Source organism: Streptopelia decaocto (genome assembly GCF_964273445.1).
Source record: "Streptopelia decaocto genome assembly, chromosome: 8".
Classification (NCBI taxonomy): Eukaryota; Metazoa; Chordata; class Aves; order Columbiformes; family Columbidae; genus Streptopelia; species Streptopelia decaocto.
This window is the reverse complement of record NC_138662.1, coordinates 21,354,487-21,369,928: the sequence shown is the minus strand read 5'-3', so window position 1 is coordinate 21,369,928 and position 15,442 is coordinate 21,354,487. Positions and strand designations below refer to the sequence as shown.

Sequence of the window (15,442 nt, the reverse complement as noted above, 5' to 3'; positions counted from 1 at the left end):
ACTTTATACCCCACATCATACCATGTCTGCACATATTGATTCAGAAAACACGAGGCAAAACCGCGGGAGGCCTTTGGGGCCGCCCTTACCCTCGATGGTGGCTCTCTTGGGCAGGATGGTGATGGCTCCCTCGGCGACGTCCTCCTGCTGCAGCAAGGGGCTCACCTTGGAGCCCCACGTGTCCGAGCCCACCCAGAGGAAATGCCCCACCTGATCCGCCCGCTTGGCGGCCGCCAGGATTTGCCTGCGGAAAAGAGAGACCTTGGTCACAAATCCATTGCGTTTAAACATATATTTGCTTGGGAAAAACGGCGTGGTGCAAGCGCAGAATGAGCAGAAAGAGAATATTCCTGTGAGCAACAGAGCTCAGGAATTTCACAACACGCCGTTCCACAATCCCCACAGCACAGGTTGCGTTTCTCTTTAGCCCACCCTAGAGCCTAAGCCTGAAATCCTGATCCCACTAGAACTTAAAGTTTTGCCATTGACTTTACTGAAACTTTACCCTCACTTCTTTGTGTCTCGTTTTGTAGAATTGAGCCTCTTGACAACTGATAATGCCATCACCATTTTAAACTAATTTAAAGTTCTGGAGAGAGAAGATGGGACACAGGCAAGTGAGAAATGAGAGTCACACTTTTAAAATAGTCTTTATATTATATAAGGAGCAAGGGGTATGTGGTTAAACCTTGAGCACCTTAAGTGGTTGAACCTTGAGCATCCAAGCCATTTTTATCACTAGTAACGATCACTTGCCATAAACCAGACTGGATTAATGAACAATACATAGTAGTACGAGCTTGGAGAGAGGGGCATCGTCTCAATGCCTCCTTGAGAGCTCAGGTCAGGTCTGACACCCAATGCATGAGCAACCTCTGCCAGGAAAAGCTTCCGAAATGCTCGGTCTGGGTACCATGAGCAGCATCTCTGGCCCCAGCGCCACCCTCCACACCCCACATCACTCTTACCAATACACGTTTCCACTTCTCTAATCATATTCCTATTTGCTTTCTCTTTTCTACACGGCTATCAAGTACAAATTAATTATTTCTCTCGGTCGTCCTTACTTTATGTCCTCATCATTGGCAAAAATAACGATGGCCCTTGCATTGGGGGTTTCTAGGAGCTGCTTGATAATTTTATCGAAGTCGATGGTCTTGTCCTTGTGATCCTGGGGGATTTTCAGGGACTGAGCAATGCAGAGCCCACCTGGTTGAGAAAGAAGAAAGAAGAAAAGGGCCATGTCAGAGGGGAGCATGAGAAATGCAGCGGGAAGCACTGGAAGGGAAGCTCCCGATAGGATCGCGGTTCGCACAGAGCGCTCAGTGCTCATCTCGAGCTTCCCAAGGGATTTACACCATTAGTTTTTCGCACAGATCACTCATTGGGATACACGCAACCTGCATGGCTGGGTAGGATCCTGGATCAAACAGATGTGCAAAACCATCAACATAGCAAAATAACCAAATAAACCAGTCTGTAGAGGGACTAAAAAAATAATCCGACAAATAATCTGGACACATTGAAACTGATTTAAAAACAAACCAAAAGAACAGGCTGAAAGCGAAGTGATATTGACAATGTATTAGACAAACTTTACCCCAGTGAAGAGCTGAGATTCTTTTTACTTTTGCAAGTTGAAGGATATTGAGGGAAAATGCTTGCACTGAAATAACTTATCGGGAATAGGAACAGCAGAGGAGTTGAGATCCTGGCAAAGCAAAGATTATTTGAGACAACCCCGGCTCATTCAAATGCCCGTCACCAAATGGGATGGAGCAGCCCAAGCAATTGAAGATAAAGTACATGTCTGGGAACTGGCCTTCTCATAAATACACAGGTAACACTGAAAACAAATGCTATCAGCACAGTAATAGTGCAAAATACACCTATACCAATGAAATACTAGCTTTTAGCAGTTCACGTATTACAGTTATATAGGTTGCTTTAGGAAAAAACAACAGATCTCCAGTGACATTCTGCCTGTCATTGTTGGCAGATGAAAACACAACTTTTGCCTTCATTATTTTGTTTCTCAGTGACAGACACTTTCATCTTTTATGGCATCTTAGATACCAACTTCCTCAGTATACGGCACAGTGTGTTAATTAACGAAGTATCAGAGACACATAATAAGAAACAGCAGTGGGGACGAGTTAATTAAAAGACAGCAGGACAAAGGAGATATTCACAGATATGCTTTAAAATACGGATATCAAAGGGCCGTTAAATGCTGTAACAGCGAAGGTGTGCGCTACACCACAGCAAGGCCTGGCCTGCAAACACCTGCAGAAAAACCACTGAACATCGTAAAACCCAGACGCGTGGTTTATGGTTTGAAAACCACAAAATCTGGCTCTTCTGCAGGTCTCTGAGCGCTGTGCAAAGTAGGTCAGGATCATCTTCCTGTATTTTAGACGTAAAGAAGCTGAGACGCAGGGGCTGCCTGGAGTCAGGCCGGGTCTGGGGGTACGAGCCGGCCCAAAAACGCTGTGGAAAATACAGATTGGTGGTGGTGGGAAGGAATAAAACGGAGAAAAGGAAAGGTTGAGAAAGAATAAAACAATAATAACCCCCAAGTTTTTCTCTGACTCACACAGAATGTTTCATTTTGGTTTACAATTATTACAACCTCGAAGTATTGCAACCTTTTTTCTTTAAAAGATTTCTGTTATAATTAACTTAAAGAAGCTTTTAAATCAGGACAGGAGAACTGGGACAGGTGCTGTTCCCAGGCACCAGAGAGCAAAGCAAACAGATCCCAGACCCGGCACCCGTGACAGTGACATCTCTACATCCAACAGTCCCTGCAGCCAGGGGAAAAAGAAAGGAAACCCACCCACAACCTGGATCAGATGATCCACTCTTGCAAAACTAGTATTTAAAATATCAGCATTTAATACTAAGTAATTGTAACCTACATGATTTAAGTGCTTGGAAAAAAAAAAGCGACTGAAATTGTTGGGAAGGCTCTGGCTCAGCAAGCCACCCCGGCAATAATTACACCTATTGTGCGGGTCATGCGATCTCTATTGCCTGGATGGAGAAGCCAAAAATCTTATTATAGTCCATAATGATTAGAGCTGAGCGGAGCAGCTTTGGGCAGAGCAGCAGCTGCGGCCAGGCTCTCAATAGCCGGGAAAAAAGACTCTAATGCCATGTACAGCTTCAAAGTATGTAATTTCCATGGGTTTTTTATTTAAAAAAAAAAAGAGGACTTGGGGTGGAGGAAGGAAACGGTTTGGAATTTGGGAGGGCAGATTTCAGGTCATTTTTGTGATCTGGAGCTTTCTGCTCCCTTCGCGAGGTCAGCTCCTGGTTTCCCTGGTGTCGGCTGCTGCGGGAAGTACCAGAGCTGCTTTTCTTTTAATAACACGCAATCATGGTAACAGCGCAGGGGCAGACGCTGCGTGTTCAGCCCCAGAGCTGCTGGCACAGCCGGGACAGCTCGTGCTCTGTTACCCCTCGTGCCAGAGCTGGCACAGAGGAGTTACAGCTAAACGGTAAGCAGGAAATGCGGATAAACGGCAAATATCAATGATTAAACCCAAATTATTTCATTTATGGTATGGTAGCTACAATATTTCAATAGATCAGCAGCAGAACAGACTGGTGTGAGAAAGCACTCTCAGAAGCAACACTGGGAACAGGAGCGGCTGGAGCCACACGAGGCACATCAAGGGCAAAGAAAAGAGGCAGAGAAGTGAGATGCAAGAGCAGCAAGACCTGGATAATACAATTCAGACACATTGATGGATATTCTGATTTTAAACCACTAGTGTCGCTTCCAGGAAAGTGACACTATTACAAATTGACTAATATGTGCTCCCAGTCACCAAAATGGGTCAATGTGTATTATTTTCTGATCTGCTTTGTTTTGCTCAAGTCCACACGGGGCAGCATTTGACACGGAGCACAAGCTGCGGGTGATCCATCCAGCCCTGCCCGCACACTCACATCAGCACGTCCGAGTGTAGGAGCTCGAATCAAAGTGTTCCAGTCCCCATGGAAACCCCCCGGCAGGCAGACGCACACATCGTTTTTCATTCCTCAGCAGTAATAGATGCCCAAGGAATTGGGTGTATGTTGTCCAAACGGCACATACAGAATAAGTTTAACTTTCATATTCTCATCTCGCATTCTTCTTACAACAGGAGACACTGGCACAGTTATTTAAGCTGTCAAGCTAATTCACACTACTCCCAAGGTAAAAACCTCCGAGGGAATTAAGCGGTAAAACTGTGAAAGTTGCAAATTAAGGGGTTTTTGTCACAGGATTTCTGCAGTAATATATTACCCTTGATGGACTGGAGAAGCCGCAAATGCTCTAAATGGCACAAGGCGCTGTGCCAGCTCAGAGTCTGGGAGCCGGACGCTGGGACAGGGACAACCAGCCCCGCACAGCGCCCCCTGCAGGCTGCCCCGCACCGGGCCCCGCGGCGCTACCCCCGTTACACCGGCTGGAGACACGGCTCCCCTTGTTTGCCACAGTTCTTTCTGTCTGTGGGAGAAGAGAGCAGGTGAGACACTCTGCAAGCAAACGCAAAGACTGTTGTGAAGAGAATGGATGTTGGAGATGCATAAAAGAGATGAGAGCTGTAATATATAACAAACATCCTTCTAGCAACGCTACAAACATTTCAGTCAATGCTGGAGTTAAAGAAATTCGCAGGAATCAGTATTGAGAGGTGGTCACAACAATGACGAGGTAGTCAGGTCTGTACCAACATCCTTTCTCTCCCGGGCTATGTACCGGGTTTAACATTGGCACCTTCTCCATCCCTCCTGCTGCCAGCAAACTGTTTGGTGACAACAGCAAATCCAGGGCGGGAGCCCCAGGAGCAGCCTTGGTAGGCTCAGCCCTTCCAGATGCGCCTTTGTCCAGTGAGTAAGTGTGGAAACGCTCTGTGAAAAGGAAAAGACAACACGGCAAACCATTTCCTCAGACAATAACTTGACCATTAGTTGGTTTTGCAGCTTCTCCTTTTCCCAGTGGTTGGTGCCACTTCGGCAAAGGGACACGATTTTTTGGGATTGTTCCCGCATGACAATACGAGCAGCGCTCTGAGCAAACACAGAAACGCTCACATTTCAACCCAAATCTACAGCACCTCCAGAGGGTGTTTTTGGCAAACAAACAAAATGCCAAGCGAAGTTGGGTCCTTTCCCCCACCTGGGGAAAAAAACAGTTTCTCACCACAATTTTATTTCCAGCAGAAGAGCCCCCAGAATTTTGCTAGGTCACTGGCAAGACTCATTGTGGCAGTTTCTGTCTCAAGAAATGCCATTTCTAGTTAATCCTTGCACAAAGAGAACCTTCCGAAGTTTCACTTGTTCCTTATAATAGCTCCTACTTTCTCACCTCCTTCTGGAGAACTTTTAATTGAGTGATGCTGGAGACAAGGGAAATTCATCTTAAGTCATTGCTCAGGATGCTGGCAATTAAGGACGTACAAGTGCCTGATTTTTTGGTTTAGCTGCCAAACTGAATAGATCAAATTCTTTTTTTTTTTCCTTTTTTAATTGCTAAATCTTCAGTTTTTCTCATTAAAACAAAAAGTCATACAAATTAATTTTACCTAAAATGACAATCTCCACATAATGTGAACCCGAAGGAGGAGACAAATGAGGAGCTACAAAGGAGACGCTGGTTTCTCGCTCCCACCCAGTGATTCAAACAGTCACCGAAATGTGAGGTTTGGGTTCAGTTTGTCCAGTTTCTGCCAGGAACAAGGGACCAAACCCATTCTTCCCCTCCTGCTCGGGATGTCGCCTTGCTCCTTTTTCCCTTTTCCAACAGAATACGTATGTGAAATTCTGCTTCACGAGTATCATCAAAAAAACCATTTTGCCATGAAAACTTTTCTAGAGACATTCAAGGAAGCAGGTTTTGAGCTCTGATAATATAAAAGACATTTTGTAAGTATAAAAAAGAATAAAAACCTGCTGCCAAGGCTCAAAGTGCTTTTTCAATGCCTATTTTACTTCTTTGCTTTTGCATTTTATTATCTCGCTATCGACACTAGAGAGGGGACTGGCTCCTTTCACCCAACGGGCAGGACAGGGCCGGGGACCCTGCTCGGACCCCACGTGTCCCCCCTGGCTGCAGAGGAGGTTTTTCTCTAGGGATCCCATTCCTGCTCTGCTAAACACACGGAGAAGTCAAAACTCCGGTGGAGAAATCGTGGCTTCAACCTCCTGATGGATCCCGTGCCGTGGAATAACCGAGATGCTCATCTTGCAGCAACAAGAGGTTTGGTGCTGCAGGGCCACATCAACCCCATCCGTTCTCTGGGGAGCACGTCCCAACAGCATAAGCACTGTACAAAAAATATCGTATGACTTTTTTTTCACAGGAATCCCACTTATATGTCATAGACATGGGCCAGAGATCAGCCACATCACCTAATGCTTCAGTTTCCCGGCAGCTCGAGGACGTTGGGTAGATGGGGCCATCGGGGCAGAGGTTACAAAGCACATGGGAACTTGGCAGGAGACAGAGAGTCTTAAAACCCCCCCATCCGCCCGCCCTTCGGCTGCTGACAGACCCTGCGCGCCTCGGAAACGCAAAACCTCCGGAGAACCCTCCGTGCAAGTTCAAGCAGTCATGCATTAAATTGTTCGGGGTATTAAACACCTAACTCTGGTATTTAAGGGTAATGGATGTACCTGGTAATCAAAGCATTGCTTCGGTATCCATGGATACCCGTGATTATGTGGTATTTTGATTCTGGTACAACACTAAGTACATTATTCTGCTTCCCTGAAATTGTCCAAGAGCTATTTTTCTTATCATCACTTAATTGGATTATCAGGTAGCAAAAGAGACAATTTAACACTCTTTCAGATGATTTATCTACAGAGATACTCTTTTTTTTTTGGGAAATCGCTTTTAGCAATACTAAAAACATTGCTTCAGAAACTTCTGTTTGCTGTTGCCAAGTATTAAAAGGAACTCTCAATTAATTTGATTAATACATTACTTTAAAATTAGCAGCTGCCGAAAGCTGCCTCCTGGATGTTTATTACAATTACGGGAACAACACGGAAAGCAAGGGGCTGGCAGGACGCCTGCGGAAAGCAGCCGAGCGCCTCGCAGGGCTCCTCGCCCCCTCCCCACGGGTTTATCACACTCACAAGGCGCCTTTCAGGGTAATTACGGGGTCTGACTTTTGCTCTGGTTTGTGCCGAAGAAAAGCTGAGCCCGGAGCTACCGCCACCTCCCTTGCTCGGCGCGGGGATTCTCTGCCGCTCCACCCTCTTCTCCATGGCCCAGCACAGAAAAGGCCACGGTCGGTACTGATGATGCCTAAATCTTTTAATAAAAACCCCAAAAATACCAACTCAAGCCCTAAGGGGTTCATATGACCCCTGGAAAAACCCACCAGGAGCTGCCGCGGCCCCACCGTGTCCCTGCCATGGCAGGGGACGCTCAGCAAAGCCTCTGCAATGAACCCCACATCGCACCCGGGCAAAGAGACCCAACGGTTTGACATAAGCTTGGGGCAGCCCAAGGAGAGGAATTGACTGCAGAAGAAACAAAATAAACATCAAAGGCATGCAGTATTTTTTGCATATCGCTGTACATTTTATATGTCACAGCTGGGTTTTGGCATATACTTACATATCCTGCATATTCCATTTATTAGCTGCAATAAATTTTGCTTCTAAGCCTCACATATTCTGTCAAAGAAATAGAAACCCGTTGCAGCACCAATGAGGACTGTGTTTAAAGAAGTCACTACCCTCCCCATGTGAAAACTTCGATACCACAATTGAGGATATTTTTCTGGTGAAGCAGAATTACGTCCTGAAGGAACAGGAGTGATAAAGATTATTTCAGCTCGCTCGCCGTCAAAGTCCTCAGCGGTAAAAGAGAGTTATTATTCAAACAACTGACACAAAAGCCACAAAACCTTCAAAGGACAATCACTGGGAAGTCAATAGGTGACTCGGGCGGCAGGGACACCTTTCACGGGAATTCACATTTATATTGTTTGCAATAAAAACCAGAACAAACCCCCCAATGTCCACTTCTACAGGACTTTCCATCAGCCTCATGCAAAGAATAAGATTTTGCAGCAAGTTAATCTAGTGAAGGAAAATTCCCAGGCAGGTGCCAAACACAGCGACTCCAAACTATGGAAACTGGTTCACTGCTAGAAACGTTTCTGCCATTCTGTCCAGTCAGAAATTGAAATAAACTGATTTATTCTAACCCCCAAATTGAAACAGACCCAGGCATTTGCAGAGAATAAACGTTTTGGACTTCACTGCACCTGCGTTTGCTGGGCTGAGGTTGTCACAGCTCCACCCAGAACAAATACGGGTTTAGGAGAGGGAAAATTCCAGAGCACGGAGTCAGCACATTTAAAGAAAAAAGGCGGCTAAATTAGCACGGATACGCAGAATCCTCAAGAAAAATCAACTTCAAGTAAAAGAAACTGACACACAGAGAGATCCAGAAATGACAGTTGGGTCCTTATGTCCAAAATTAAAGTTCTAATGAAGTTCTGGATCAGAGTTTTGTTCCTTCACTGTAGTTAATATCCTACTTACCAAGAGTTATGAAGTTCTTGCATATGCCAGTAAAATAAGTTTACAGCTGCACTGGTGTGCAGAAGGGCTGGAATGTAAACTATGTCTCCAGAGTATCGTAAGTCAATTGTAAAAGTAAAATGTGCACCAATAATAAAATCACATTGAAACGTGAAACTGTGAGCTCATCCAAGGGAAAGCATCCTTGTGGATACACAACAGCTTTTACTCGGGAACTTTCTATTCTTGTTTATTATCTCATTTTTTCACTTTAGATCTCATCATAACCAATGAACAGGTGACCTGAAACTGATACAGAAGACTAATATTTCTAGTACGTTCATTAATGCTTAATTCAGTCGTGTCACAGCTTTGCTGCATGTTTAATGACATTCCTGGCGCATTTTATCACCTCCAAAACTGTCCTTTATTGTGGTAGTTAAACACCAGCAATACAGAAAAAATTAAAACTCTCTCTGGAGTCTAAAATACAAGTTCCAGATCTGCTTCAAATGTTTAAAACACTTTTGTTGTTACAACTTGGTGCCAGTTGTGTTTGAAGGACCAGCCGGGCCAGGACCGGCTTGGGAAGCTTCTCCAAGCTGGGACCCGCTGCTCTGAAGCTGGAGAAGCAGATTCTCAGCTAAATAATTACAATTATTGATGTTTTGGATTTTGCCATATGCCTGTTTCTAACCAGATGTGCCTGCTATCAAGTAGAAAAGAGATACTCCAAAGTCAGACACCAGAATTAAGTGGAAATGAACAGTCTGTATGGACTTCCCAGGCGCATCTGCGAGATGAACAACCACAGGGCTGCAAAACGCTTTGTATGATCTCATATGGTGCAAATCCAAAAATAATGCAATCCTCCTTCTGTCTCTTAAAGAGGCTGATTGAGCCAGACTAAGGCCAGCTCTGCTGCATTGTGCACAAAAATAGCAAAGGCAAAGTTCTCAGAAACAGTGTCAGAACACTTCATAAAACACCGTTTCTTCAGGAACAACTGTAGGCGGTAAAATCTCCGGCTGCGGGTAGAGGCAGAAACAAAGCGCCCAAAATACCTTGTTTAAAAGCACAACATGCAGCCGAGCCATGATACAAATCAGAACTCTGCTCACCACCAAACACCAGCGAAGTATCTCAGCCTTGCGGCTGGTTCATGCACCCCCTGACCTGGCAAGTTTAGTCCTAAACTGAAATCTGTGGGAGAAGCAAATGGACAGAAGCCCGACAACAGCCCCTGGCCCCCCAGAGCACCCCGGGGCTGCAGAGGCTTTCCTGAGCATCACCTGGCACGTGATGCCAGAGCCCATCAGTGGGTCACCCAGCACAGCCACCTCCTGGAAACGAGAACTGATGGATTTGAGAGGAGATTGGACTCCAGGGAATCAAGACAGACATAAACCACTAAAACATTCCCTGTTTTCCTGCACAACAGTGCTGTCATTGAGATCCAGCCAGCCCAATCTGAGTTCTTCCAGCTCTGAGCCATCGAGGTGATGGAAACCATGGGACATCTCCAGCTGGCCGGGTCCCCTCCCAGCCCCAGCCAGGTGGGCACTGGGCAGCCGGGCTCGCCCCCTGCTCTCAATTGCTTCCCAAAAGGGCTGCCTGCAAGAGCGCTCCCACACAATACCTGCCCAGCCTGCCTTGGCTCCGGTGCAGAAAGCAATTTCCTGCAACCTGCCCACAGACTAAAGAATCCTGCGCTCCGTGACACGGTTTTATTTGCCTGAACTGCCTCTTGGAGCTCCACACTGTAATTTAGGAGACTGCTTAGTGCCACACTGTTCTTGCAGGGATATTTCCCCCTTAGTAATAATGATGCCACCTCTGGATAGTGAATCGTTATAAATTGCAAGCACAAAATGATCTCTAATGATGAAGCTTTTCTAACTACAATTTGGAGCGTTCCCATGTTCCTAGTTCATTTTTTCTTGGAGAGGTAACATAGCATTTTAGCCTTCTCTCAGTTAATGGTATTTTCTTGGTTGTTATTTATCTGCTAGGGCAAGTAAAGACTTGTCAGTTCTTCAAAGAATGAGAAATCTGGAGAACAGCAATGACACAATGACGAATCTCGGGGAGAAGGGAGGGAGAGGATTAGAAATCTTTGAAGAATACTTTTGGAAGGAAACCTGTTTTCTAATTTTTCCGCCCAAGACCAGAGCAGCATTTACAACGTGATTTTTTTTCCTGCAGCCAGAGCTGGGCTTGCAAAGGCTCAAGAATAGATAAGGCACATGAGAAGAGACTGATAGGAACTCCTGGGCTTTGAGTTACTGAGGGCAGAAAATGAGACGTGGGGCCAGAGCACAGACCTAAGGTAAACACCCCAAATCAAACAGAATTTGCCCTTTGCTTATCTCAGCCAGAAAGATCAACTGATGTTTTGGTAGGAAAACACATAGAACAGGACATAGGCATGGGGGATGTGGAGGGCTGGAGGAAAAGACAGCGGCTTCCCTGCCATTTTGTTCCAGCTCCAATTCCTCGTGTCTCATCCCAAGGAAAGCAAAGAGGTCTCTGATTTCTCCTGCAAACTTCAGGCAGGTGAAGATCTCTTCTCCCCTCTCCTGGGGAACTGCCCTCTAATTAGCACACGCTGTTCTGCTTCCCAAGTTTCACTGAAGCTCTGAGTGATGCTCCTCACACGATATTAAGCCTCAGCTCTGCAGAGCCGCTGGTCCCTTTCGTATCGAGTTCGTAACTGAAGCAAACTACACGTGCTCTAATTTTACCGAGAGAAAACCTCAGTGAGTGTCATTAGCAAACTGGGGTTATGTATGTCCATATTTCATAGCATGAAATGGTGAGTAAAGCTGAATAAAGATCTGATTCGCACACATTTGCTAATGGCACAGCCCTCTGCAGAGTCTCCATTGCAAATCGTCTCTAGATCAGATCGGCAGATGACAGTTGGAATGACCGAGATATCAGAAGATCCTCTTTCTGTTAGGTCCTGCCTGGATTTCTGATTACCCCCAGTCTTGCTGCGGTGTATTTTCTCTGAAAACACGTACACACAAGGTCCTGAGTGCACGCTGACCGCCGCCTTTTGGGACCCGAAACCCGTAAATTCAGCAAAGCTAAGAATTACTGAAATGGTTTGTGGTTCCAGCAATTGGACAGGGGACATGGAAAAATAGAAACTAAACTCTTTAAATTCCTTGGCCTTTTCTTGTCTTTCTCATCTCCTTCACATCGGAGTAATGTTCTTAATGTACAAGACTGTGCTTTAATAACCCTCTCTCAGATGAGTACTAAAAATGCAATATAGTTCAATAAAACCACTATTGCAGCATTGCAAAAACCACCCCCCAATCCACTGCCTGGGGATAATCAGTTCAATTTAATGGAGTTCTGCAACAAAACATTGTAAAAGGCGCAGAAGTTGGGAGCGAGCTCTTGGCTGTCCAGGTTTCATCCTCACGGTGACTTATCTCTTGTAAAACAACCGCTGTTATATCACGGGTACCGAGCACAATTCAGCCGGGGGCTCTGGGGACTCCAGTGAGAGAGAACCTCAGAAGATTATTACCCCTGAATTATTTCAGGACAAAACTCCTGAAGCGGCTTTTCAATGAACAGCCCATTAAAGACAATGTGATTCTCTTAATTCGATGCTGAATCCAAGAGATGTATAAAATATTTGTCAATATTTGGACTACCTAATGTGTTCAACTGAAAGAAAAGGGATTGCTGCGGAAATCATTCCTTCAGTGAGGCCCATACTGCCCTACAAAGTATCCAAAAAAACATCATGGGTCTTTGAAGTCTTCGTTTTCCTTTCAACAAATGGAGTTACAGAACCAGTATCTTTAGCAGGCCAGTTTTTAAGAACCCATCCCTTTCCCTTCACAGAGGAAAGAACAAAGGATAAATAGGCTTTTGTTTTGCCTTTTGCTGCATACGATAAAAGGCCCAAACCCAAGCGTTAGGACTTAAGGGAATCAAACGCACAAATCAAACGTTTCAGGCTGCGGTGGAGGGACCCTGAGAGACGCTCAGGGACCAGCCGAGAGGGTCACTGGGACAAGGGCAGAGGGGACTCACAGGGCACGTGCTCACAGCTCCACACCTGCCTGCTCAAAAACGTCACCCCAAGTGAAAATGTACATCAAACCAGCAGCAAACACATAAGCCAAAGTTTTCAGGGTTTGGGGGTAACCCTTCATTTCCAGAGGATATTTCTTAAGCACCAGCAGCAAGCAATGGAAAAAACTTCCTGTTTTCCTGAATTGTATTCCTAGGGGAGAATATCCACCACCAACAGCCTGTCTGGATTCACTCCTCGTCCTATAGAGCCCGTAACACTTGCGCTACTATAGTGAATATCCTACAGAAGGGGCGCAGGAGCAGTGACTTAGTGTCATTCCCATTAAGAACTTTGCACTGACACAAACCTACAGACCCAACAGAGATTTTTTCAGTGTGTGAGCAGGAGAAGGATTGTATGTCAAGTTTGTCTGAGATGTGTCTCCTGCCGTCCCGATTCACTGACCTGTGCATCCCATTCTGGCTCCACCTCACCGTGCTTCCCAAAGAAGAATAAAAGCCAAGGAGTTCACTGTACAGCAAGAACTTTGGAGTGTTAAAATACCTTTATCTTCTGATCTTTGGTACTTAAGGTAGTAAGAAATGAGGTCACACCCTTAAATCAATATGCAAATAAATATTTAAACAATCTCTATGCCACAAAAAAGTTTAATCCCTAGAGCTTTTGTGAGATCTTCATATCATAAGGAATCACCAGCAAATCTGGAATTCAGAAGACCAGAGAGACACACACAAAAAAGGGTAAGAAAAAATTAATATGCTGAATATGCCCCTTTCCCTTACTGTTGGGGCACTCATCATATTAGTCTAAATTTAATTAAATTTTCTTATATTATTTGCAGATCAAATTTCACACTCTTCCACCTACACCTCAATGACATGCACCTACAGCTACACTGCTGCGCAGCCCATTATTTCAACTGTCATTTATTATATCTCATGGGAATTTAAGAGATAAAAAGCTCAACTTGATAGCTGAAAACGTACATGTGTAACTAATTAGTATGAAGAGGAATTTTTGCTTGCATTATAAACCCCGGTGCTTCGGGATGTGACCACCCCACCGAATTCTCCCTTGCAGCAGCAGCCCAGCTCGGCTCCTCAGCTGGAGGGTGAGCTGGGACCACCCAAATCTTCAACACTTTCAATCTGGAAGGAGAGATAAGGGACAATGTATTTTCTCTTGAAATTGTAAGGCCTGCTGCTTCTTTGAAGGAATTTAAATGATGTCCTGAGCAGTAAATAAGTTGAATATCAGTTGAATCAATGTAAATTCTAAGAAAAGAGATGTTAACTTTTACTTCACAGAAAATACGCACTCTATTTTTAATTCATTTTGTGACTGGCAAGATGACCAAAGTTATCTTGATTTGGCATAAACTTCTGCCACATGGGTAGAAGGAATTAACACTGAAAATTGATTTCAAATATTCCTCTCAGTTTCAAAGGTTTTAAATTAATCATTCTTCCCAATATTTTGGCATATTGGAAGAACCTGATTAGATTGATTCCAAAACAATGACTGAAGCGACAGCTCACCAATTTGATTAAATTTCTCTCCGGCATTTCATGCCTACCTACTCACTTAAAGCTTGCACTAACACTGCAGAAAAGCCGCTTTACTATCAAATCTATTTGAATAGAGAGCCCTGAATTCTCTATTTAAAATTCTATTTCTCGAAGCTGACACACACATCAGTTCATTTCACGGCTCATATCTCTGCGTTATAACATTTACAGATATTTTTCAAACTTTGTACATCAAAACCAAGGTAAGCCATTATAGCCATTTGCTAACCATATCCAATCTCCCCGCCACTCATGCAGGAACCTATAACTCTGTATAGACTCGGATAAATGGCTTTTATTTCAGCAGTAAGGCAGCTCCTCATCATACCCACTCCTGGAATGATGTGGCTGCACAGCTCGTGTCCAGTTCTGGGCTCCCCAGTTTAAGAAGGACTGGGAATTACTGGAGGGAGTCCAGTGGAGGGACACAAAGGTGCTGAGGGCTCTGGAGCATCTTTCTGATGAGGAGACTGAGAGAGCTGGGGCTGTTGAGCTGGAGAAGAGAAGCTGAGAGGGATCTGCTCAATGGGATCAGTATCTCAGGGTGGGTGTCAGAGGATGGACCAGACTCTGCTCAGTGGTGCCCAATGACGGGGTGAGGGGCAACGGGCACAGAAAGAAACACAGGAGGCTCCATCTGAACATGAGCAGAAACTTGTTTGCTGGGAGGTGCCGGAGCCTGGCCCAGGCTGCCCAGAGCGGGTGTGGAGTCTCCTCTGAGACATTCAAACCCCCTGGACCCACCTGTGTGATCTGCCTGTGACCCTGCGTGAGCAGGGGCTGCACTGGGGATCTGCAGAGGTTCCTTCATCCCCAACCAGCCCGTGACTCTGTGATTTAAGGAGCAGCCAGGATCTGGCTGCCATCCAGAAAGCTGCTGTGTCCAGCCTTGCAGAGCCCAGCCCAGCTAGGCTGGCGTGCTGCTCTTGGTTCTGCAGCCCCAGAGCTGAGCTCTGGTCAGCCTGGGCTTATCCACAGGGATAAACTCAAGATAACAGGTGCTAGCTCAGGTCACTGCTGAATAAATTACGTCAGATTGCTTTACAGATGATTTTATCCATTTCTTGGATAAAATGTAAAAGTAAGGCACTAGCACCTGCAATTATTAGCGATACCATGGGCTGAATGGCCTCAGGGCTGGGAACTCACTCAACTGCTCATCCATCAGCACTCCAGTCTTCCATTCCCATTTATTTTCTGTTTCTTTTAAAAACTTCCAGAAGAAGCCTATTTAGATTCCCTGAGCCCAGCAAGGACATGTTGTATGCAGCAG

General features: G+C 45.2%; 1 protein-coding gene across 2 annotated transcripts in view; it reads right to left on the bottom strand.

Moving 5' to 3' along the window:
* The window catches only part of GRM7 (glutamate metabotropic receptor 7), a gene marked incomplete at its 3' end in the record, with an annotated part of 243,052 nt that overhangs the window by 107,321 nt on the left and 120,289 nt on the right, over positions 1-15,442 (bottom strand). For both annotated transcript variants that reach the window (XM_082060405.1, XM_082060404.1), the window contains exons 3-4: positions 1,068-1,209; positions 90-244 (exon numbers count right to left, since the gene is read on the bottom strand). In XM_082060405.1, the coding sequence (XP_081916531.1) occupies positions 90-244; positions 1,068-1,209 (297 nt within the window). The remainder of the gene's footprint in view (positions 1-89; positions 245-1,067; positions 1,210-15,442) is intronic.